The 26572-nt window shown below is 41.4% G+C and overlaps 2 protein-coding genes across 2 annotated transcripts; both read left to right on the top strand.

The window, feature by feature from the left end:
• The first annotated feature begins 1226 nt into the window (after positions 1 to 1226).
• LOC118209132 (sodium- and chloride-dependent GABA transporter 2-like) lies at positions 1227 to 10319 on the top strand. Its single transcript, XM_035384291.1, has 13 exons — positions 1227 to 1377; positions 2077 to 2211; positions 3247 to 3387; positions 4320 to 4410; positions 4733 to 4865; positions 5477 to 5611; positions 5751 to 5854; positions 6558 to 6682; positions 7335 to 7447; positions 7778 to 7915; positions 8224 to 8326; positions 9301 to 9356; positions 10278 to 10319. The coding sequence occupies exons 1-13, from the start codon at positions 1227 to 1229 to the stop codon at positions 10317 to 10319; spliced, it is 1467 nt and encodes a 488-aa protein (XP_035240182.1).
• Positions 10233 to 20733, top strand: LOC118209634 (sodium- and chloride-dependent GABA transporter 2-like). The gene is made up of 14 exons (XM_035385161.1): positions 10233 to 10525; positions 11613 to 11747; positions 12683 to 12823; positions 13302 to 13392; positions 13912 to 14044; positions 15740 to 15874; positions 16029 to 16132; positions 16394 to 16518; positions 17401 to 17513; positions 17909 to 18046; positions 18569 to 18671; positions 19032 to 19132; positions 20134 to 20304; positions 20448 to 20733. Exons 1-14 carry the CDS (start codon positions 10360 to 10362, stop codon positions 20574 to 20576), a joined length of 1785 nt encoding a protein of 594 aa, XP_035241052.1. The 5' UTR covers positions 10233 to 10359; the 3' UTR covers positions 20577 to 20733.
• Positions 20734 to 26572: the final 5839 nt, after the last annotated feature.

Raw genomic sequence — 26572 nt, 5'->3', positions numbered from 1 at the left:
AATATGGACAACTGGACAATGTATCTGCATGCATTTGTTTGGGCATAACTGCGTGTCACTTCTTTGCACAATTTTGCAATGCAAATAAAAAATATTTTATAACTGACTTACAGGCAGCTGATGAGAACTGGCTGTACCTGATGGTATTGAGCATTATTTGAATACAATTTTCTTATGTTCATTTAATCACAACAATCTAGGAGCTGACGAAATTATTAGAGGCTTGTGTAAAACCCGGGTCTGTTTTGATGTTACACAAACATGAGAGCCGAGTCAAATCAGCCTTTCCAAGAACGCCTTCCATCCTTCAGGTTATCTATTAAATATTCGACTTCATTGTTTGACCTTTGATATCGGTTATTTTAATTAATTGAAATTTCTAATTTATGGTTAGATATTTTAGATAATAGTCATTTTATGAGACTGGTTGCTTATTGCAATTATTGCTACACCTACATAATTGGTGCCATATGATAATTGTTAAAATGGACACATTTTAACTATCTATCCTTTCCATTTTATAATTAGTAGATGTATATTCCCTACAATGTATATTTTGTATTAAGGGAAAAATCCATACAAACATACCATTAGATCCGTGTAACATGTCTTAGTTAACTGAATCGGCACCCAAGTAAGTATATTAGTGAATCCCAATGGTTTCTAAATGATGTGCACACGCATGTACTTTAAAGTTTATAGTTTGTATAACATGCGTTTGAACCCTTTGGTTTCACACATGTGGAGCAAAAAAATTTACATGAAAACGGCCTAAGAAGCCATTTGTTATTTACTGCAAAGATCAGTTTACAGTTCTCCAGAAATCTTCTGAAAGCATGGCCTGCTAGGTCTTACGGCAGCGCCAAATATGACATTGTTATTTGTTTCATTCTTAATCTCTGATATTTATGCTTTAAGGTTTAATACCAGGAAATGGGTTCTTGGGAATTCCTGTCCAAACAATCTCCTGCTTCCCAATATGCTAATGGGAAATGAAAAAACTATTTTTTTAAAATACATTTTTCCTTACAGCAGTGCTGTTATTTTATGAAATATATGCCGTTTAATTTTGTTAAAACATCTGCAACAGCAAGATTCAAAGTTGTTTGAATGCAGCCCATTGACACAATGTGCCTCTTGAAGGTGTACTTCCAAAGGAAAAAGTTATGAACGGACAGCACCGGAGAGGGATACAGTGAGAGTGGAAGATCCCAGGGGAAGAACAGATGAAGAAGGAGAGGGAGACCGCTGAAAGGCCATTGGAGGAGAGAGGCCAGTGGGGGAGTAAAGTAGAGTTCCTCATGGCAGTGGCGGGGAACGTAGTGGGGCTGGGAAATGTGTGGAGGTTCCCTTACCTCTGCTACAAGAACGGCGGCGGTGAGTAAGTGAGTAAATGAGTGAGTGTATGAGTGAGTATGAGTGAGTCCGAGTGTATGACTGTAAGTGTGAGTGTGCAAGTGAGTATGGGTTTGACTGCAAGTATGAGTAAGTGTGAGTATGACTCTGTGAGTTAGTCACAAAGCCTGTGTCCAAATCAGCCTTTAAACTACTGTGTCCACCACGTATGTACTATCTACTAAGTACATTTTAGTATGCGATGGGCAGTATGCAAAAAATATCCTTCATACTATTTTCAAACCGTACTGTGGAAGTGCCATAAGACGTTCTGCCCTTGCGCGTCATGCTCACGTGTTGTTGTTATCAGTGAAGCTGCACCTCATTTCTAAGGTGAAGCTGCATGTATTATTCATGGGATGAAAATGATTATTTACTTTCTAAAAAGTGTGCTCCCAAATACAATCTGCAAAACTCTGGAAATAAGTACATCATCCTGGGATTTTAGCTACAGTGCAAAAAAAGAGAGAACTTTGCCTACTGCACGCATTTGCGCAGTTTCACTCATCCAGTGTACTCAGCTAGTATAGTCAATGATAGGCAAGTGCGCTGATTTGGACCCTGCCATAATCATAGATTACTGGTTGCCTGGAACTAAATATCTCTGGTTTTGTTCACATAACAGTCACAAGGCTGGTGATTTATCTCAAATGTTTCCGTTGTGTGTGGGTGTGTCTGTAGGAGCGTTCCTTGTGCCATATTTGCTGTTTGCGGTGACCTGTGGGATACCCCTGTTCCTGCTGGAGACTGCCATGGGACAGTATACCCAGGAGGGGAGCATCACCTGCTGGAGGAAGCTGTGCCCATTGGCTGAGGGTGAGAGGCCAGAAACCTTTGTCAGCAAATGGGTAAAACTCTCTTTCACTCAGAGATTACTTTGGCTTTACCAATAGAGATAAGGAGAGAAGAGACAGGTTCACCAGGTATAGGCATGTGATTAAAGATTAAACAGAGGGGAGACTTGGGGTGGGTGCCTCTCAATCCATGTACAAATCTCCCCTTGCAGCCAGGGGTTCAGTTCAATTATTCTTACATCTGAATCCCCAAACTCTATAGGCATATACAAAAAGAAACAACTGAAAAAGTGGGGAATGGTGTGATTCTAGGCTGCTGGGGGCTTACAGTACACTGTTAAGGCCCTGTTCTACTGTGTGGCAAATATATGCTGCTATTACAACCTCCACTGTTCTGGGAGGGATTTATACTAGAGGTTGGAGCATTGCTGCAAGGATTTTCTTCCATTCAGCCAGAAGAGCATTAGTAAGGTTTGGCGCTGATTGGGAGATTAGGCCTGGCTCGCCATTGGCTTTCCTACTGTTCCAAAAGGTGTTGGATGGGTTTGAGGTCAAGGCTTTGTGCAGGTCAGTCAAATTCTTCCTCACCACTATTGACAACTATGGTCGTTGTCATGCTGAAACAGGAAAGAGCCTTCCCCAAACTGTTTGGGAAGTACATAATTGTCTAGAAGGTGATTGTATGCTGGCACAGGAGGGAGAGTTTACTGGGAATATTAATCTATAATTACTACAGCTGCAATATTGCACATCTACACCAGAATTTAGTTCTGTGAGGCTAAGAGGCGAAGCCTATTCTTATAAGGAAAAATATGGAGAAATGGTAATAATACATCGCAGGCAGTAGTCAGACGCTCTTATCCAGAGAATCTTTCAAAGCAGAAGACAGCAGTTTTATTTTATCAGGAATACAAATATGAAGAGGAACCACAGCAGGCATATTCATTACCAGTAACTGCACAAAGTATCGGATCAAACCAGGGATTGGCATTGTCAGCTGTTAACCGAGTGTGTATATGTGTGTACGTGTGTGTGTGTGTGCATGTGTGTGTCTCAGGAATTGGTTATGCAGGTCAACTGATCCAGTTTTACAGCTGCATGTGTTATATCATCATCCTGGCCTGGGCTCTCTTCTACCTCTACTTCTCCTTCAGCTCACAGCTGCCCTGGGCCAGCTGCTCCAACACCTGGAACTCAGGTAAGATCTGAAATGCAGTGTACATGGTATAACTCCACCTGCAGTCCATACAGGGGGACACAGGTACAGAGCCCGTCTCTAAGCTACACTGAGCTGACTGTAAGAACACCTGAAATACAGGTGACATTCAGTGCCTTCCGAAAGTATGTTAAAGGTTGAGTGAAATTAAATATTTTTGCTGTGTACTTAAGGAATTTTTTGGATTTGAGATCAAAAGGTGAATATGGCACAAAACTACAAGCAACTTTTATATCATGGTATTTACCTGCATATAAGTTCTCCCATTTTACAAAAACAGCTGTGTTGAGTCTCAGTCTTCAGGAGTCCCAATTTGTATGTGTACAAAAGTCAATGGATAAACTTAAAGGACCATACCAGTATTTTGGATGTTAAAGCCCATTCACGACAAATTCCCTTCTAACAATTGCGTTGGGGTTCAGAAATCATGGATGTTTGAATTTACTTCATAAGTGTTGGGACTGACACTGTGCAAAGGGAAACACAATTAAAGTGCAGATTCTCAGCCTTTACTGAAGCTTAGAATTTGTGCTTTAGCCACACATTATGGAGCGCATATGTCCATGTAAATCAAACAAAAGCTGATTTTCTGTACTTTCACCTTATATTCATGTTTTTATATCAAATACATATATGCCTTAAATTAAGAATATGTAAAAAAAACTGATTTCATTCAGCTGTTACCAAACTTTTGGAGGACACTGTATGCTCCTCCTGTATTCCACAGTGCATACAGGTACAAAGCCTGTTTCTCAGCGAGGTCTCAGCTGGGGTTATTAAGACAACTCCCATTTTTTTTGGTACTGCAGTCCCAGAAGTGACAGTCATGTTTGTTTAAAATGGCCTGCAGCTTAGCTGCAATATCCGGTGAGTCTGTTTCGATGATTTAGGAAAGCGTACTCTCTGTGCTTCAGATCACTGTGTGGATTTTTCCAACCGAAACCTCACCACAAACTGGACCCAACAGCCCAACAACTCATCCTCTGCAGCCACTGAGTTTTGGGAGTAAGTTTGCAGGCTAAGTTCTGAAGCACAGCACTTCCTACAGAATGTAGGGTTGGGGAACTGGGCTTGAAACTTGGAGCTTGTGCCTCGAGGTTCGGGGTTCAAATCTCAAACGGGGTACTGTTTTTGCATGGTATGGCCAGAGGACAAGGCACATGCACAGCATTATGGTTCCTATATGATAATAAAAGTAATTTACCTGGCAGAATAGTTTTTATGTAAATAAAGTTGAAATGAATATTTATCTTCTTTTTATTGGCTTCCCTCCCTTTCCTCCCCTCATTTTTCTCTTTTTCTTTCCCTCTCCCCCCCTCACCCCCAGGAAACGTGTGCTGTTGATCTCGGGGGGCATTGAGGAGGTGGGCAGTGTGAGGTGGGAGGTCCTTCTGTGCCTCATCATCATGTGGGTCATCTGCTACTTCTGCATCTGGAAGGGGGTGAAGTCTACAGGCAAGGTCTGTCCCAGAGCTACTGAGAGAGATAAGCACAGAATGTCCTTACCTGGGCTGCCTCTATAAAGAGTGAGACTGACTGTGTAATAGACTGGAATACTCCGCTCCAAGAAAGGCCCAGGCCACTGCACCACCATGCTGCCCATTACATGTACATTTTGGTTTATGGTTTTCATAATTCATTTAGCAGCTTTATGTTATTTGATAAAATGTTCCAGATGATGTGCACACTATAAGGCCAATAATGACAGTGACAGTGTCTACTAAATGAAGTCAGTGTATTCTGCATTATGCATGAAGACTATATCTGATGGGTTGTGTGTTAGGGATTGCACTGATGTAATGTCTTCTGTTACACAATCTTAACACACTTTACAGTGGAGAGGATATGACTCACCTGAAAAACTCTCCTACCTGGGTGAAACACCATAAATATTGAGTGGAAGAGGGAATTTTAGACAGTTTGACTGGGTAATATTGGTGACCAGATTTGGAGAGCCATGTTGGGCATTTAGTCCCAACACAGGAACTCTTTGAATGCCAAAGGATCTGAAATTAACATGCTATGTTCACATGGCTGTAAAAGAAACTCTGTAAACTCTCTCTCTTGTCAGGTGGTTTATTTCACAGCTACTTTCCCATACCTGATGCTTTTGGTGTTGTTGATACGAGGGCTAACTCTACCTGGAGCTCTGCAGGGGGTGGTGTTCTACCTGTACCCTGACTCCACCCGCTTGGCAGACCCACTGGTAAGTACTCCATAACGTCAACTTATGCCACATGTCACAGCAAAATTTCTCTTTCTGTATTTCACTCAGCCTATAAATGGGAATATATGAATTTTTAGCCACACCCCCAATGTGTTCACAGTTTGTGATGTTATTGCAGGTGTGGATGGAGGCAGCATCTCAGATCTTCTTCTCCTACAGTGTTGGAGTGGGTACCCTGAATGTGCTGGGTAGCTACAACACATATAACAACAACTGCTACAAGTAAGGCCCTTTCATACCCACAGTACACTAGGGCAGAAATGCAGAGGGAAAAATCAGCCTCTCCACATCTTCCCTGCCATACAATGAAACAGTGACTTCAAATGTGGCTTGCTAGATAGCCACATATATATCTACCAAACTACATTAGTTACAACTATCTCAAGTTAAATTTAGGCAAAAGTAAGTAGCTAGCTGCCTGACTCAAAAAGGCAACTGCTAGGAAGTTCAAGGTAGGTAGGTAGGTAGGTAGATAGCTATCTAGGTAGTTAAATTGCATTTCTATTAAATGTATTTAACAATAATTGTCAATGAAAAAAAATTAACACTCAGTGATGTAATTTAATCTACTGCATTTATTTATATTTTGGATATGAAGCTTTCTGAACTGAGAATACATAGCAATTTGTAAAAACACATAAAATGAAACTTGCATTTTATTATGTATCTACATTTGTAGACCAGCGCAGGCTCCGCCATCACAATCTTGACCAAAAAAATCTCTGGTGATAAAATAGTACACATCATTTGTACCCTACATTTTGCAGTAAACTATTTTGGGTGTCAAATTTGATATAAAACAATTTGCGTATCCTACAAAATGTTTAGTCTTCCATAATCCTCAATACTCCTGGAAGCCACTTAACAGCAAACACTTCATTTCTTTCACCTTGAAGAAAGTACCCTCCTGGTGGTGTTTCTGCAGGGACTGTTTGTGGCTGTGCCTGCTGAACAGCAGGACCAGTGTAGTGGCGGGATTCGCGGTCTTTTCTGTGCTGGGGTTCATGGCACATGAGCAGGGCGTCGCCATTGAGGAAGTGGCGGAATCAGGTACTGAAGCTCTTTGTACAGTATGCCAAGACAAATGCTGAAGATGTGACAAGTTAAAGATATATTCATTTCCAGAAAATCACAAATGGGAAAACGCCATGGTACTGAATACCCTACTGTGCTGACAAAAATTATAGTGCTAAGGTAACCCTTTAAGTAGTATAGTAGGCTACAAAGCTTGATGGTGACCAAAAATCAGGCAGTCATAAACTGTTATTATATTCTCTCTCTCCTATTAGCTTTAGTGATATTGAGCCTATATAATTACAATGAAGTATTTGAGTTGAACTTGAAAGGGAGAGAAGGAGCAATATGCAACTCAAAGATTGTGGATTCAATTCCCAGCTGGGGTGCTGTGTTTGTATCATTATGCAGGGTGTTTAACCTAAATATTACTGCTGTAAAATATGTCCAGTTGTATTAAGAGACGGTATGTAAAATGGCAATCTGTGTAAGATACTTTGGATAAGAGCATCTGCTAAATGCAGAAAATGTGCAAATGTAATAAGAGGGAATCTGACCTGGGAGGGGAGGGAAGGAAGAGTAAACACTATTGGATCATTTATTTTTCTCCCATTCATTCTGTCTCCTTCACTCTCCTCCTGTTATCCTTCCCATCACCTCCATGTTCTCCTCTGCTCCCTGCTCCCAGGACCTGGTCTGGCATTCATTGGGTACCCCCAAGCAGTAGCAATGATGCCCCTACCTCAGCTGTGGGCCGTGTGCTTCTTCATTATGATCATCCTGCTGGGCCTGGACACACAGGTAATCAGTCACCTGGCTGTGGCTCACCATTCCTGGCTGCTCAGTCTGTGAAACTGCCAGCACCACAACTGGCTGCAGTCCTTGCACACTTCTAGATCCTTCCGGTTTGGTTCATGATTTAACATGAAATGAAGCTGTGCTAGCAAGGCATGGTGCTGGGTCACACATTTCATGACTAATAAAGATGTATTTTATTTTTCACAAACAGGAAAACTTTCTGTGACAGTCATTATTTCTCTCTTGCTTTCTTTTTCTTTCCTTCTTTCCACACTCTTCTGTCCACTGCCTGCCTGTCTCTTGTGAACATTTCTGTGTCGGTCTGTTGTTCAGTTTGTGGGGATGGAGGGAGTGATCACATCTGTGACAGACATGTTTCCTACGGTACTGCGGAGGGCCGGGCACAGAGAGATCTTCCTCCTGCTCTTCTGCCTCTCCTGCTTCATCTTGCAGCTGGTGATGGTCACACAGGTGAGAAGACAGCTTGGGAGAGAAAAAAAAGTACACTTCAATATGTGTTATCAGTTTACCCAGAGGATGTTCTTATCACAGGCTCCTTTGGCCTACACAGATTACACAAACAACATTTTAATCACTACCAATTTAAAATCCTTAAATGTAAATAAAAGTAATTCATGCTCACATAAAATAATTAAAACTTGCATCATTCTGCTCATAACCACATTTCCAGGTTTCACGCAGCACAAATCACTTCAGTATCTTCCTGACTGTATTTTCCCGTGATATCTATGCTTTTAATTTCCCCTTCTGTCCACCAGGGGGGGATGTATGTGTTTCAGCTCTTTGACTACTACGCCTGTAATGGGGCCTGTGTGTTCTTCCTGTGTGTGTTCAAGGTTCTGGCCATGGGCTGGCTCTTTGGTGAGTGCAGGACTTTTCTGCCTGGACTTTTACTTAGGAAGACAGCTGACTGTATTAACACGTAAAACAGTGGACCTTTCAATGAACTGTGGCTTTCTAATACAATAATTTGAACTAGAAATGAAAAATGCCATTAAATGAGAACTGGTGAGTATTCACAATGCATGGAACAGATAATGACAATGGCTGTATATATATATTTTTTTAAATGTATAAAGTATAAGAAATTCTAAATTTGCATGTTTAGGCAGATAAACACCTAGCCTACTTTAAAAAATGAAGACCATGGTTAAAAGCTTGATATCATGGCAATCCAGCCAATAAGAAAAAGACTGAAAGTCAGATGCACAAGGATTGGCTTTTAACTGGAACTTTCCTTCACTGCCAAAGGCAGGAGGAACTTTTTAAAGGGGAACCTCCATTGGAAAAACATTAACTAAAAATATAGAGAATGGTAGAATATCTCTGATTTGACCCTGGTTTCAAAGTAACTTATCTTTTTGTTTTATTTGTGGGGAAAATGGCTGTGAGTTCATACACAATGGAGTAATGACTGATATATTTGAAGCAGAGATATCCAGATAAATAAAAACACAGCAATGCAAATCAATGACCATGAAAACCACACCTTGACATACCAAGAGCAGTCAACACCCCTTCAAAAAGGAGACTGGGAGCAGAGAGCCAGCAGTTCCAAAGTGCAGTGCTCTGATGGGTAGTGATAAAAATGAGCAATTATTAATTAATCAATAATTAATTAAGAATGTGAGCCATATTAATGAGAAAAACATGCAGAATATACCAAGTCATCATTCCTGGCAGTTTTAATGACCACTGGCTTGACTTATATATTTACAATATACCGGTCTGGTGTTTCCATTTTATGATTACCTTTTGATAATTGATGGTTTTGTGACAATTTTTGTCTTTCTGTCTAATGAGAGTTTGATTAAATTCATTTTTATCTTACCAAGGGTTCTCTGAGTCTTACTCTGGATCGGTTTGCACCAGGGGGCAGGGTGTGGAGCAGGTTTGGTGGGCAGACCTTGCTCAACACACACATACAGGACATTTGTGGTAAGAGAGTAAGGTTTTATCAATTCCAGTGTGGGTGGAGTTACAACATGCTGCCGATCATTGGAGAAAGGTCTATCTGCAGCACTGAAGACTCCCTGCAAAACACGTCCACCATACGATTGCATCAGTACAAGACTCGCCCCCTGATGCTTTGGATGCATAGAGGACGAAGACCCCCCCCCCGCAAGTTTTCTTGCCAAATCCTATATGGTAGGTTCAAATCAGTGAGTCACTGATCTCTCTCTTTCTCTCTCTCTCTCTCTCTCTTTCTCTCTCTGACACACATACACTCACACACAACAGATTTTTATGGGGAAAAACATTCTTCACACTCCTTATCTAAATGAATACTTTAATAGATCTCACGCAAATGACAAGGTCAAACCTTGATAGAACAAATTAAGATGTACGCCAACTGTGTATATCCTAGCAAAGTCTCGTGCAGGCAGACTAGCATGAAAGTTGAGTGGTGGTGATGTAGCGGTGGAATCTTTCCATTTCTTTTCCCATGCAATTAATCTCACAGCAGCATAGTGATAAAACTTCTACCTTTATTTGAATCAAAGCGGAAATGTCAGTTAAGGTTATAAAACATGCATTTTTGTGTACAAAATTGGACACATTTGGAGATTTGTAGCCTATATCCTGTGTCCCACCGCTGGATTGCATTTCAAATTGTGGCTAACTCACTTTATACTTAATGTTTTCAGGTAATAGCTGGGCCTTTACAAATAAAAAGATGGCTATTCTTTAACGTGGCCCTGTCACTTATTGGTAAATTGGACCAGCATCACAGATACACTGTGCACATGTACGAACGTGTCAGACAGTCAGTGGGTAAAACATCAGCCTCTTCCCAGCTCGCTGTGTCTAGACGAAGGAAAGCGGTCAGAGAGTGAGGAACGGACAGCACTAGAGAGGGACACAGTGAGAGTGAAAGATCCCAGGGGAAGAAGATGAAGAAGGAGCAGATGAAGAAGGAGAGGGAGACCGCCGAAAGGCCATTGGAGGAGAGGGGCCAGTGGGGGAGTAAGGTGGAGTTCCTCCTGGCGGTGGCGGGGAACGTAGTGGGGCTGGGAAATGTGTGGCGGTTCCCATACCTCTGCTACAAAAACGGCGGTGGTGAGTGAGTGAGTAAATGAGTGAGTGTATGAGTGAGTATGAGTGAGTGAGTGAGTGTATGAGTGTGAGTACAATTGAATAAGTGTGTATCAATGTAATTGCATGAGTATCTGAGAATGAGTGTGAGTATGAATGTAATTATGGATATGAGTGTGTGTATGAGTGCATGAGTGTATAAGTGTAAGTATGAGTATGAGTGTGAGTGAGTGTATGAGTGTATAGGTGTGAGTATGAGTGTAAGGTTTATGAGTCTAAGAGCAAGTAGGAGTGTGAGTGCTCCAGAGTGAGACCATGTATATTAATAAGTATGACAGAGAGTGTCATTGAGTTTGAGTAAACATAAGTAAGACTGTGAGTTTTATAAGACTTAATGTGAACAATTGGTTTGATTTATATGTTAAATGTACCTATATATTCTAAATGAGTTTTTATTTACATAGTTCTTGATTCTGGGTGGTGTAGTGTTCAGTGCTCTGTTCATATGTGTAGATGTTACATAAAAGGTTGGACTTCATTATGGGAAACTCCCAAGCAGAGTCACAAAGCCTGTGTCAAATTCAGCCTTCAAACTACTGTCTTCAAAGTATGTACTGTTTGCTAAGCAACTGCGCATTTTAGTCTGCGATGGGCAATATGCAAAAAATATCCTCCATACTATTTCCCAACCGTACTGTGAAAGTGTTTTAAGATGTTCTGCCCTTGTACATCATGCTCAAGTGTTGTTGTTGAAGGAAAACATCAGTGAAGCTGCTCCTTATAAAGCAAAGCTGAACATCATATTCATGGGATCAAAACGGTTGTTTGCTCCCAGAAAAGTATGCCTCGAAACACACTCAACAAAACCCCAGAAATTAGTAAATCATCCTGGAATTTTAAGCACACTGCAATTCAGAGAAAATATCGCCAGCTTAACAACTTTCTTATCCAGTATACTCAACTTGTACACTGAATAGTAGGCAAGTGCGCTGATTCAGACACAGCCATAGTGAAAGATTGCTAGTTCCCTGGAACTAAATATCTGTGGTCTTGTTCCAGCCATGAGACTGGTTATCTCAGATGTTCCCTTTGTGTGTGGGTGCGTCTGTAGGAGCATTCCTTGTGCCGTATTTGCTGTTTGTGGTGACCTGTGGGATACCCCTGTTCCTGCTGGAGACTGCCATGGGACAGTACACCCAGGAGGGGGGCATCACCTGCTGGAGGAAGCTGTGCCCATTGGCTGAGGGTGAGAGGCCAGAAACGTCTCATCAAATGGGTAAAACCGAGATCACAATAGGGGGTGAAGGAGAGAAGAGACAGGCTCACCAGGTATGAGCATGTGATTAAAGATTAAACGAAGCAGAGACTTTGTAGCCCAGCCCATAGATCAGCTGCCTCTCAATCCATGTACAAATATCCTCATGCAGCCAGGGGTTCAGTTCAATTGTTCTTATATGCGTATCCCCAAACTCTATAGACATATAAAAAATGCAACAACTGCAAAAGTGCACTGTTGATGTGAGTTGGGAATGGTTAGTGTGACTCCAGGCTGCGATGGACCCACCCTATTAAGGTCCTGTTCTACTGTGTGGATCAGCCTTATGGTCAGGCCAGTTTATGTTTCTGTGTGTCCCGCGGCCATGCAGGGTAGCTCATAATTGGATGTAATGTCAAATGTATTCAATCTCCCAGGCCAAGGCATGGAGATGTGGACTGGGGTCAGTGAATACACTGGGAGCTAATGGATAATCAGCAGTAGGGTTACAGTACTCAGTCATGGCAGAGGAGGGAGTTTGAATATTCTCCCAAATCAAAGGTCACCAGGAAAATTAATCTATCATTATTGCAGCTGCAGTATTGCACTTCTACACCAGAATCTAGCTCTGTGAGGCTAAGAGGTGGACTTTACTCTTACAGGGAAATGGTGCCATCACACAGGGAGAAATAGTCACAGTATATTACAGGCAGTTGTCAGGCACTTTTATCCAGAGTGTCTCTCAAAGCAGAAGGCATCAGTGTCACCATCAGGAATCCAAATACAAAGAGAAACCGCAGCAGGCATGCTCACAACCAAGTCTATGTGCCTGTGTGTGTCTCAGGGATTGCCATTGTCAGCTGCTAATCGAGTGTGTATATGTGTGTACGTGTGTGTCTGTGTGTGTGCGCCTGCGTGTGCCTCAGGAATTGGCTATGCGGGCCAGCTGATCCTCTTTTACAGCTGCATGTGTTATATCATCATCCTGGCCTGGGCTCTCTTGTACCTCTACTTCTCCTTCAGCTCACAGCTGCCCTGGGCCAGCTGCTCCAACACCTGGAACTCAGGTAAAATCTGAAATTAGTGTAAGTGGTATAACTCCACCTGCAGTCCATACAGGGGGACACAGGTACAGAGCCCGTCTCTAAGCTACACTGGGCTGACTGTAAGAACACCTGAAATACAGGTGACATTTGCTCCTCCTGCATACAGGTAAAAAATTGTGCAGCAAATTCAGATCAGTTAAACATGAGGAACTTATTATTGTGATGCCTCTGCATGCCAGTATGTGTGATATATGTTGGTATTTCAGGTTGCAACATTCATATGTGATCTTATGCTTGTTTCATAGAATGTATTTCAGAATGCGCAATTATTTACTATTTGTTTTGCAATGGTTTCAAAATGTATCCTTAACACTTGTAATATGTCTATAAATATATATTTTCACATGTATTAACACTCATAACCTTTTCCTTATGCAGAGCTCATTTTATTAACAGCTGTCTGCATGTGATTAAGGAATAGCCTCTCTCTGTGTTTCAGATCACTGTGTGGACTTTTCCAATCGAAACCTCACCACAAACTGGACCCAACAGCCCAACAACTCATCTTCTGCAACCACTGAGTTTTGGGAGTAAGTTTGCAGGCTGAGTTCTGTAGGATTGCACCTCTGACAGACCTCAGGGTTAGGGAACTAGGAAACTCAGAGGTTGTGTTCAAGTCTTTTCATAATCTACCCTGAATTGCTTATGTAAATATTCAACTGTATAGATGTATGGAAAAAGTCTACGTTGCTCAAGAAAAGAGTGTCTGCTAATAAATAAGGTGATGTGTAGGGACATATTAGTCTAGTTTGCAGATGTAGCACATTGACCTAGTTTAACCTTTTTGCATTTATGTGAATTAATACTAGCAGAACCATAAGAAGAGAAAATTTTCATTATTTGTGTACATGGTAGGGCTAGGGCACAGGGGTGTGCAGAGCATTATGGTTCTTACAGTACATGTGAATAAATGTAAATTAACTGGCAGAATATTTTTAATGTGAATTAAGTTGTTAAAATCCATATTTTTATACTTTTTCCTGGCTTCCCTCCCTTTCCTCCCCTCATTTTTCTCTTTTTCTTTCTCTCCCCCCCACCTCCACCCCCAGGAGACGTGTGCTGTTGATCTCGGGGGGCATTGAGGAGGTGGGCAGTGTGAGGTGGGAGGTGCTTCTGTGCCTCATCATCATGTGGGTCATCTGCTACTTCTGCATCTGGAAGGGGGTGAAGTCTACAGGCAAGGTCTGTCCCAGAGCTACTGAGAGAGATAAGCACAGAATGTCTTTACCTGGGCTGCCTCTACAAAGAGTGAGACTGACTGTGTAATAGACTGGAATACTCAACACAGAGTGGCGTGTGATCAGTCCAACAGGGACACGTAAACAATGCTGACATTTTGACGCACCAAACATGTCCTGTCCTGTTTGATTTTGTTTTTACTGTTTTTCCTCTACATGTGTTCTTATCAGGTAACTTTTAATGAGTCTGCCAACAAATTTGGTTCAGTTAAAGATTGAAACGGATGTTGCTTGCTTCATGTGAGAGAGAGAGAGAGAGAGAGAGAGAGAGAGAGAGAGAGTTCATTGCAGTGAATGAACTAAGGGAGAAAGCACGCAGGGCCTTCTACGCCATGAAACGACAAATTTGTGTAGAGATTCCAATTAGAATTTGGCTTAAAATCTTTGGAGCTGTAATCGAACCAATTGTTCTTTATGGCAGTGAAGTGTGGGGTCCACTCATCACTCAAGAATTTGGCAAATGGGACAAACATCCAACTGAAACCGTGCATGCAGAATTCTGTAAACATATCCTGAAATTACATAGAAACACAACAAATAATGCATGCAGGGCAGAATTAGGCCAATACCCATTACTTATAAAAATACAAAAAAGGTCAATCAAATTTTGGAAGCACCTAAAACAAAGTGACCCCCCACTTACATCAATACAAAGCCCTGCAATGCCAAGAGTTGAGCAAAGCAAACAATCCCCTCACTCAGCTGGTCCTGAGCCTTAGTTCCCCACATACACTAATGACACACTAACACCTCACCTGCTCAGGATCAGAACAAAACTACAAACATAATTAGAATAAACCAAATTGCAACACAGCTGAAACAGAATTATATAACCTACTGGGAAACTAAAACAAAATCGCAAAGTAAAATGCAATGTTATTTGGCCCTAAAAAGACAGTATGCTGTGGTGAACTACCTGACCACAGTTATTGACAAAAAACTGAGAACCACCTTGACGAGGTATAGACTCAGCGAGCACCACTTAGCCATAGTAACTTGCAGGCACAGAAAATCATGGTTGCCAGAAGGAAAAAGATTGTGCCAACAATGCAAATGCAATGAAACTGAAAAACACTTCCTGATGGAATGCACCAAATTTGACCAAATTCGCCAAAAAAATGATCCAGAAATGTCCCCAATTCAATGATATACCCAATGACGATAGATTATCCTACCTATTAGGAGAAGAAAAAGGTTGCTGCATACTAGCAGCACAATTTCTGTTCTCTTGCCATACTCTAAGGGACAATGTGTGACCACCTCATGCACACATTTGCACACAGCATACACGCGTACAAGCAGACAATAATATTCACTCATGCACACAACACACAGATAGTCAGACACACACACACACCTAACATCACTTACTGATATTTTTGTATATATTTTTATATTTTTTATATAAGAAATTCACATTCTCGGATTCATTGTATATAGTTGTATGTTGTAACCACTGCTTGGCAACACAAGTGCTTATATTTGCCATGCCAATAAAGCACTTTGAAATTGAAAATTGAATTGAATGTTGGGCATTTGGTCCCAACACAGGAACTCTTTGAATGCCAAAAGATCTGAAATTAACATGATATTTTCACATGGCTATAAAAGAAACTCTGTAAACTCTCTCTCTTGCCAGGTGGTTTATTTCACAGCTACTTTCCCATACCTGATGCTTTTGGTGTTGTTGATACGAGGGCTAACTCTACCTGGAGCTCTGCAGGGGGTGGTGTTCTACCTGTACCCTGACCCCTCCCACCTGACAGATCCACAGGTAAGAACTCCGTAACATCAGCATATGTTAGGCAGTGCCCCATCGCCTTGTCACTGCAAAATGTATCTTTCCTTATTTCATTCAGCCAGGGAACATGTTAATTTTTTTCAGCCATATTCCATCTATGTGTTCACAATTTGTGATGTCACTGCAGGTGTGGATGGAGGCAGGATCACAGATCTTCTTCTCCTACAGTGTTGGAGTGGGTTCTCTGACTGTGCTGGGTAGCTACAACACCTATAACAACAACTGCTACAAGTAAGGTCCTAGCTTACCCACAGTATACTAGGGCAGGAAGGCAGAGGAAAAAGGTCAGGTTCTTAATCATAAATATGCAACACTTTGTCCAGTGCAATACTGCGAAACCCACATGTATACCTCTGTCTAGTGCAATCCAGAGATACCCACATATAGCCACATAGGAGCAAACACTTCATTTCTTTCACCTTGAAAGAAAAAAAAGGCGAAATTGAGGGAAGGTCAGGGAATTATTTTACTGTCCTGGTGGTGTTTCCGCAGAGACTGTTTGTGGCTGTGCCTGCTGAACAGCATGACCAGTGTAGTGGCGGGATTCGCGGTCTTTTCTGTGCTGGGGTTCATAGCACATGAGCAGGGCGTCGCCATTGAGGAAGTGGCAGAATCAGGTACTGAAGTTCTTTGTATAGTATGTTAAGACAAATGATTAAGATGTGACAAAAATATAAGTATAAAACAAATCAATCTGCTGGATGGCTCATTTGGTTAGGACACCACAATAGATAGCCTCATGGCCTTACATCAAATCCAGACCGCGCCAGTGCTGACTGGCCGGTAGCTTCACAGGATGATGTACAAATGGCGCCTGCATTGCCCAGGACATGAGAGGATTCAGTCAGATAGTGATCTGCCTTTCATTGCTCTTGAATGGCCCTGACCAGCTGATAATGGTGCTTGTGTGACTGCACATCAAAGCCAAATTTGTCCGGTCTTCCTCGGACGCCACTCTGTGCGAGTTTAGCTGCAGTTTTAAACTCAAAAAGAAGCAGACGTTGGACAGCACGCGTTTCGAAGGAGAACCATGGATGTTCCAGCTCTCCCGAATTGGAAAGGGGGTTCGCGCATGGTACGCGGCTGTGGTTGCAGACAATTGTGCATTCCAGATTGGGGTGCGTGTGCGTATGCACTACATGGCCAAATGCATGGGGGCACATGACATTTCATCCAAAATTGTGGGCATTAATATGGAATTGGTTAGCGCGATTCTAGGCTTCCTATGGTCAGGCCAATGTCTGCTGGTATAACAACCCCTCTTCTGGGAAGACTTTATACTAGATGTTGGAGCATTGCTGCAGGGATTTGCTTCCATTCAGCCAGAAGAGCATTAGTGAGATTGGGCACTGGCTGGCAGTTGGCTTTCAAATTGATCCCAAAGGTGTTGGATGAGGTTGAGGTCAAGGCTCTGTGCAGGTCAGTCAAGTTCTTCCATACTGTTCTAGTTCTTCCATAAGTTAACCACAAGTTAACCCCCCCCCCCCCCCTGCTCCCAGGACCTGGTCTGGCATTCATTGCGTACCCCCAAGCAATAGCAATGATGCCCCTACCTCAGCTGTGGGCCGTGTGCTTCTTCATTATGATCATCCTGTTGGGCCTGGACACACAGGTAATCAGTCACCTGGCTGCGGCTCACCATCCCTGGCTGCTCTGTCTGTGAAACTGCCAGCACCATAACTGGCTGCAGTCCTTGCACACTTCTAGATCATTCTGGTTTGGTTCTTTGTTTAATATGAAGTAAAGCTGTACTGAGCTTGCTCGGCATGATGCTGGGTCATCGTAGATCAGAGCACGATTACACGCAGAGCTAACTGGACAACATTTCATAGCTAATAAAGATGTATTTGTGGATAGTTTCTCACAAGCAGGAACACACTAATTAAACATTACTGTGTATCAATCATATTTATCTCTCCCTTCCTTTCTTTTTCATTCCATATTTTCTTCCCTTTCTCTCCCTGCCTCTCTGGTGAACCTTGGGGTATCTGTCTATCTGTCGGTCAGTTTGTGATAATGGAGGTGGTGATGACGTCGGTGACGGACATGTTTCCCAGGGTACTGCGTAGGGCCGGGCGCAGAGAGATCTTCCTCCTGCTCTTCTGCCTCACCTGCTTCATCTTGCAGCTGGTGATGGTCACACAGGTGAGACGACAGTTGGGGGAAAAAAATATATTACACTACATGGCCAAAAGTATGTGGACACCTGCCATCCAACATCTCATCCAAAATTATATGGATTAATATGGAGTTGGTCCACCCTTTTCTGCTATAACAATCTCCACTCTCCTGGGAAAGCTTTATACTAGATGTTGGAGCATTGCTGCAGGGATGTGCTTTCATTCAGCCAGAAGAGCTTTAATAAGGTGATTGGGCGATTAGGCCTGGCCCTGAGTTGGCTTTCCTATTGATCCAAAAGGTTTTGGATGGGGTTGAGGTCAGGGCTCTGTGCAGGCAGTTCAGTTCTTCCATGGTGTTCTAGACAAAACCATTTCTATATGGACCTCGCTGTGTGCTCAGCATTGTCGTGCTGAAGCAGGAAAGGGCCTTCCTCAAACTGTTTGGGAAGCACAAACTTGTCTATAATGTGATTGCATGCACAAATCTGTCATTTACTGACCGTTTTTTCCTTTGCCTACCCTTGTCATTTCCCCTGCTGTCCATCAGGGGGGGATGTATGTGTTTCAGCTCTTCGACTATTATGCCTGTAATGGGGCCTGTCTGTTCTTCCTGTGTGTGTTCGAGGTTCTGGCCATGGGCTGGCTATTTGGTGAGTGCAGGACTTTGCTGCCTGAACTTCAACTTAGGAAGATACCTGACTGTATTAACACATTACTGCACAAAACAGTGCACCTTCCATCGAACTGTGGCTTTCTGATACAATACTCTGTGAAAATAGAAAAGAAAAAAATGGCACCAAATGGGAACGGATTATGAAAAAGAACCAATGCAAAGTACTCACAACGTTAAGAACAGCTAATGAAAATGGCTTTAATAATTTTTTTTTAAATGTATAAAATTTATGAAATTCTAAATTTGTAGATTGAGGCAGAGGAGAGGAGAGCCTTTTGTTCTCAGTTGAGGTTTTCTTTATACACACCATAATGCTCTCTGTGTGTCCCTCGAGCAGGGGCGGAGCGCATGATCGATGTGATTGAGGACATGACCGGGGACCGTCCCTGCCTCATCTTTAAGCTCTGCTGGCTCTACTTCACACCGCTGGTGACTCTGGTGAGTTTGACTCACCCCCATTGTGGGATGTCCAGTCGGCTTTTTTGAAACTGGCCCGGACCACTCTGTGTAGTTGCGCCACTGGAACGAACCATCAGTTAGAACCACGCAGAGCAGCCGGCGAGTGTGAATGTGATCCACTAAGCACTGCATTGAAATGCTCAACCGAAGGTGTAAGGTCACGAAAAAGTCACAAATCAAAAGGGCAGTTTTATATCTTTAGACAAAGGGGCAGGTGCTGCAGCATATGTGGCACCGGCATTGTGCACGCCACTGTCATAGTTGAAGTTCAACCAGTAAGTTTTAAAATGAAACGTTCCAAAATTGGGCCAATTTTAACAATTGAACTTTACTGTAAAGACAATTTCTTGTTAATTCTACTTCCATTACACATTGGCAGTATGGTACATGTAACATAACATTTATAACTAGAAGAGTGCACTCAGTAGAGTGCAGATCTCTTCCAGGCGTGTTAGCTTTGCTGATGCAACAATAGAGGCTACACAATCAATGCAACCAGACAAATACAATATTACAAGTTTTTACCATGTGCCACTGAAAATCCCAAAAACGCAGATTCAGTGAAGTAATGCTAAAGGTGGTGACATGTTAGCTAATTTCATTCATATCAGCCACGATGTGTTAGACAGAGCTAACGTTGACGTTATAGTCTGGCACTTTCCTTTCAAATATGGAAAGGAACAATCTGGACAGGAACAATTCCAAAAGACCAGCAATGTAAAATATCAATTTCAACATGAAAATATCAACAAAATAATTGCCACAGATTCAAACATTAACGTACCGTTAGCCGGTGGATTATTTTGTTGGAATTTTAACGGAAGCAGCTGTTGATCACATGCGGTCCCTACCGGCCGGTTAGGGGGAGTGAGGAGTTAACACTCAATGTATTTCAATGGATAATGATGGAAATTTTTATTATCTCTCGCCTGGCAGAGATAATACAAATTCTTACTCTTACTCTTACTCTTGTCCTATAGGGTTCCTTCATTTTCTCTGTGGTGGACTACAAGCCCCTGACCTTTAACCGCTGGTATGTGTACCCAGACTGGGCGTACGTGCTGGGCTGGCTGCTGGCCCTCTCCTCTGTTGTACTGGTTCCGGGGTGGAGCCTGGTCAAGCTCTCCCTCAGCACTGGCACTCTCAGACAGGTGAGGCTCAGAACCCATGTCTCCCCAGCTGTTCTAGGAGCTAGCCCTGTTCCCACAGTCCCACGCCCTTACCCAGGGCAAACAGTGTTTTAGCCAATTTCTCTCTCTCTCTCTCAGTACCATTATTTCTTTTCTGCTGACAGCGTTTGTCTCATCTGATTTACCCTGATGATGACCTCCCCCTGACCCGGAAGCAAATGGCTGAGCGAGAGCATGCAATTTCTGCTACAGAGATGGAAGAGTTAGTGACGAACCAAAAGTCAATAAAGTGACAGTATCATATTTTTTTAAAAGTAGATGATGTTAAAAGTGTGCATCTGAAAATCATATCAGTCATCTAGAGAATTAGAATCTAGTTCTAATCAGGTGTGGCTTTAGATACGGGGCCATACATTTTGTTTTTTGGCAAGTAAATATTGTAAATATTGACACTTGAGTCACTCTTCACTGCACACATGGTGGCATTCAATCTTTGCGTTTTTCCTCAGCTATGAGCAACCAATGCAAACAAATACAAAAACACTCGGTTGTTTGAAAGTAATTAAAATTAATTAAAAATATTATACAATATATTTTTAATTAAAACTCTCTCTCTCTCTCTCTCTCTCTCTCTCTCTCTCTCTCTCGCTCACACACACACACACACACACACAACAGATGGAAAAGACAATCTTCATACTCCATGTCTAAATAAATACTATAATAATAGCTAAATGTACCTAACATTTAGTTAAATATTTATCTAATATGTTTGGTACATTCAGCTAAATATTTCAGACATTTAGATAAATATTTAGCTAAATGTTTCATACATTTAATAAAATACAGTCCCCTCCAAAGTATTGGAACAGCAAGGCCAATTCCTTTGTTTTTTCAATATACTGAATACATTTGGGGTTGAGATAAAAAGATGAACATGAGACAAGAGTTCAGAATTTCAGCTTTTATTTCCTGGTATTTACACCTAGATGTGTTAAACTACTTAGAACATAGCACCTTTGGTATCAACCACCCAATTTTTAGGTGAGCAAGAGTATTGGAACAGAGAGTATTTAAGTAAATGAAAGCAAATAACACTTAATATTTGGTAGCATATCTCTTGCTTGCAATAACTGCATCAAGCCTGCGACCCATTGACATCATCAAACTGTTGCATTCTTCTTTCGTGATGCTTTTCCAGGCTTTTACTGCAGCCTCTTTTAGTTGTTGTTTGTTTCGGGGGGGGGGGGGTTCCCTTCAATCTCCTCTTCAGGAGGTGAAATGCATGCTCAATTGGGTTAAGGGTCTGGTGATTGACTTGGCCAGTCTAAAACCTTCCACTTTTTCTCCCTAATGAACTCCTTTGTTGTGTTGGCAGTGTGTTTTGGATCATTGTCTTGCTGCATGATGAAGTTCCTCCTAATTAGTTTGGACGCATTTCTCCGTAGGTTGGCAGACAGAATGTTTTTGTAGACTTCTGAATTCATCCTGCTGCTACCATCATGAGTTACATCATCAATAAAGATTAGTGAGCCCACTCTAGAAGCAGCCATGCAAGCCCAAGCCATGACACTTCCTCCACTGTGCTTCACAGATGAGCTTATATGTTTTGGATCATGAGCAGATCCCTTCTTTCTCCACACTTTGACCTTTCCATCACTTTGGTAGAGGTTTATCTTGGTCTCATCAGTCCATAAAACTTTGTTCCAGAACTTTTGTGGCTCATCTCTGTACTTCTTTGCAAATTGTAATCTCATCTTCCGATTCTTACTACTGATGAGTGGTTTGCATCTTGTGGTATAGCCTCTATATTGCTGCTCTCTAAGTCTTCTTCGAACAGTTGATTGAGATACCTTCACCCCTGCCCTGTGGAGATTGTTTGTGATGTCACTGACTGATGTTTTGAGGTTTTTCTTCACAGATTTCACAATGTTTCTGTCATCAACTGCTGTTGTTTTCCTTGGTCGACCTGTTCGATATCTGTTGCTCAGTACGCCAGCGGTCTCTTTCTTTTTCAGGACATTCCAAGTTGTCGTACAAGCTATCCCCAATGCTTGTGCAATGGCTCTGATTGATTTCCCCTCTTTTCTAAACTTGCTTTTCTCCCAAAGACAGCTCTCTGGTCTTCATGTTAGTTTCTTTTATAACACAAATGCAGTTGTCACAGGCAAAACCCAAGGGTAAAACCATTGTTTAACCAATCAATCTGACAGGACACATCTGGGAAACAAGAAACACCTGTCAGTCACATGTTCCAATACTTTTGCTCATCTAAAAATTGGGTTGTCTGATACAAAAGGTGATATGTTCTAAGTTGTTTAACAAATCTAGATAAAATTACCAGGAAATAAAAGCTGAAATTCGGATCTGTCATCTCATGTACATCTTTTGACCTCAAACTCAATTGTCTTCAGTGTATAGCAAAAACAAAGGAATTGACCTTGCTGTTCCAATACTTTTGGAGGGGACTGTATATAATTAAATATTTAATTTGTCACTAAATACTTATTTTTTATGACAGATTTAGCTATCATTTAAATATTTAACTATTGCTAAATGTTTATTTTGTAACATGGATTTATTATATGATACAAATATTTGAATACCTTCTTTCAAGGGTCATATTTATGAATTAAATCTTCCTAAAGAAAGAATTTATTTATGCTATCATATTTGTAAATGTGAGGAAACAAGACCTGTGAAAATGTTCCTATTCAAGTTTACAAACAACACCCCATAATATGTGGTATGTGTGATCTTTTCACAATTTTACATTGCAAATAAACATTATTTTATTAATCGCCTACAGGAAGCTGTGTAGAACCGGCTATACCTGATGGTACTGAACATTATTTGAATATACCATGCTTTTATTCATTTCATGAAATCAATGTTGAAGCTCTGTGGATGCACTTTTTTTTACTTTTTTTTTTTTTTTACTTACTTTACCTAATTTCCAGGCCTATTGGCAGTGTGGCAATAACTAGGCTACACCTGTGTAGACTTACACAGCATGTCTCCAGTTAAACCGAACACTGCGAAAACTACACTTAATTATTTTCTTTTGGCTAAATAAACTAAAGCGACTTTGAAATTATGGATGTCCATCTGGACCAAGCGGCATATGGCAGCATGCCCTATACAGCACTGAGAGTTGGGCACTATTCAGGTTTGCCTACAGAAATAACCACAACAACCACAGATTCTCAGTGTTTAAAAACATCTATTTCTGTACCTCCTGACCTCATGTAAGCAGACAGAATTCACAAACAACTTAATCTGTCACAAACAATAATGTGTGTTTGGGGCACAATGAAGCCCCTGTCAGGGAACTTACCATTTCCCATCTCCACATACCCAGAGGTGAGATCCTTCCCCAATAACACAGAGTCACAGCACTTTCAAAGATCAATAAGACTTTTATTCAACTTGCAAGGAGAAGAAAGAATGAGAGAGCACTCACAAAACTCTCTAATGTTTTAGATGCATAGGCCGTTCCTTATATCCACGATCTCAGTAACTTTCCACTAGGCACAGGAGGCGTGTCTCTCCTTCTCTTTATAAACAGCTGCCCCCTGCCCTAATTAATCCTTACCCTCCTTAGCAGTGGACACCCGGTCTGACAACCTTGGTTTTTCCCAGATTTATTTTGTCTTCTGATAAGATTGACCGTACAATAAGTCCTCTAGGGTGCGGTGTCATCCACCAGTCCTCCCAATTTCTGGAGAATGGGACAATCTGTTTTTCACACTTAGGCCTTGATCATTTATCTTTTTGTTTACTGACCAGTTCTCAGACAGGGTGTCTTCTCACTTTCCAGAACTCAGAACAGACTATGCAAAGGTCTAGACACTTGATTTGAAACTATTTGCTATAAAGAGTATATTTCGAATCACGTACATTGGGATATATGGTGTAACAGTAATCAAGAGAATAATAAAGGATATATTTAATCACGTGATTGTCTCTATGTTAACACACATATACTGTCAATCAGAAAATTACTCTTACACCCCAAACTTAGGGAATTTTGTGTTTTTTTCCTTCATTCTGGCCATTACATCATCAAAAATGTTTCAGGCCCGCAAATAACATGTCTCCCCATTGGGCATTTATCTACACCAGCCAAGAAAAACATCACATACACACAAATGGATGTATGTTCATTGGAAACACATTTGCTTATGAGACATTCAAACAACTTAAAAGTCTGGGATCACATCCCACCGAGGAAGCCTCAGGCAAACCTCTAACTCGTTATGCAAGCTTATCTTTTAAGTAATAATTGGCTATTGTTTAAAACTATTTTTTTTGCAACTGTACAATCCTCTTGGGAACTCATTTATATTGCTAAAATCCAAATGGTAATGGACTGCATTTACATAGTGCTTTTATCCAAAGCGCTTTACAATTGATGCCTCTTATTCACCAGAGCAATTAGGGGTTAGGTGTCTTGCTCAGGGACACTTCGACACGTCCAGGGCAGGGGAGCCAACCAGCAACCCTCCGACTGCCAGACAACCGCTCTTACCTCCTGAGCTATGTCACCCCATCCATTCTCTATAATTTCAATACAGACGGTGTCTAAACCTCTGAAGGGATTGAAATCGATGTTGACAGATGTTTTGACATAAACTGACTAGGTTAGCTTTCTTTACCAGTAATTTAAAAATGATAGCCTGCCTATGTCCTAGCCGGTTGCAAAACTATCACATTTCAACCAAATCTAGCCTGTCTTTCACCAAACCTATTATGTTGTACCATCTAGACGTTAGGTTAACCAGCTAGATTTGGTTGCAATGTGAACGTTTTCTAGCCGGTCAGGATATATGGAAGTAAAACATGAGCTGAATTATGGTTGAATTGAGCCAACCTAGACCTTTATGTCAAAATGTAAACCTATATTATAGTTCCACCCATTTAGACATCTGGATTTCATCTATATTCGGGCTTGTGCTTACTGGTCTACCTTCTTTAAAAGCACATGCAAATGATGGCATTAAAGAACACCTAATTTCATTTGAAGCACTTGTTAAACATCTGTTTTATATATCATTCAATAAGCAAACTCATCTCGGTCATGGTTAATACACTTACAATACTGTACTGTACAATAGTCTGTGATCATGTCAAACTTAACCTACAGGCTATGCCCATTCTGAAGTAGTAAGTTGAAAAAAGGGCCTAATTATTTGAAATAGTTTAGGAAACACTGGGTAGCAGCATTGCTTGGGAATACAGCATTTTTAGTTTGCGTGAGCTAAGATAGCCAATATTGTTTCTTGTAACAATATTGGCTATCTTATCGGGCTCTAAAAACCAAAGACCAAGTCCAAAATCTTGGCGTTCTAATAGACTCAGATCTCACCTTCATCGGTCATATCAAAGCAATCACTAAAACAGCATTCTATGATCTTAGAAATATAGCCAGAATCAAGAGTTTGGTGTCCCAAAAAGACCAAGAGAAGCTCATTCATGCTTTTATTTCCAGTAGGGTGGACTACTGTAATGGCCTCTTCACTGGACTTCCCAAAAAGACCATTAAACAGCTACAGCTTATTTAGAATGCAGCAGCTACAGTTTTATCCAGGACGAAAAGAACAGAGCACATTACTCCAGTTCTAAAATCTTTACACCCGACGGGAATGACTATGTTTTTTAATTTTGTTTTTATTCAATTTTATGTACTTTGTACTTTCTTTGTTCCTTTTGCTTTTATTTATGTAAAGCACACTGGGTTGCCTCTTTGTATGAAGTGTGCTATAGAAATAGATTTTGATTGATTGATTGATTGATTGAAGTGTGATTCATCACTCCAAAGAACATATTTCCACTGCTCGAGAGTTGAATAGCGGTGTGCTTTACACCACTCCAGTCGACACTTGGCATTGTGCATGGTGATCTAAGGCTTGTGTGCAGCTGCTTGGCCATGGCAACCCATTTCATGAAGCTTCTTATGAACAGTTCTTGCGCTGACCTTGCTTCCAGAGGCAGGCTGGAATTCAGTAGTGAGAGTTGCAACCGAGGACAGAAGATTTTTATGAACTACGCACTTCAGCACTTGGTGGTCCCGTTTTGTGAGATTGTGTGGCCTACCGCTTTGCAGCTGAGCTGAGGCATTTCCACTTCAAAATAACAACACTTACTGTTGACCAGCTAGTTCTAGCAAGGCAGAAATTTGATGAACTGACTTTGGAAGGTGGCATCCTATAACAGCACCACAAGTCATTGAGCTCTTCAGTATGACCGATTCTACTGCCAATGTTTTTCTATGGAGATTGCATGGCTG

This window comes from Anguilla anguilla, chromosome 12 (assembly GCF_013347855.1).
Source record: "Anguilla anguilla isolate fAngAng1 chromosome 12, fAngAng1.pri, whole genome shotgun sequence".
Classification (NCBI taxonomy): Eukaryota; Metazoa; Chordata; class Actinopteri; order Anguilliformes; family Anguillidae; genus Anguilla; species Anguilla anguilla.
This window is presented reverse-complemented; position numbering and strand designations above follow the sequence as displayed.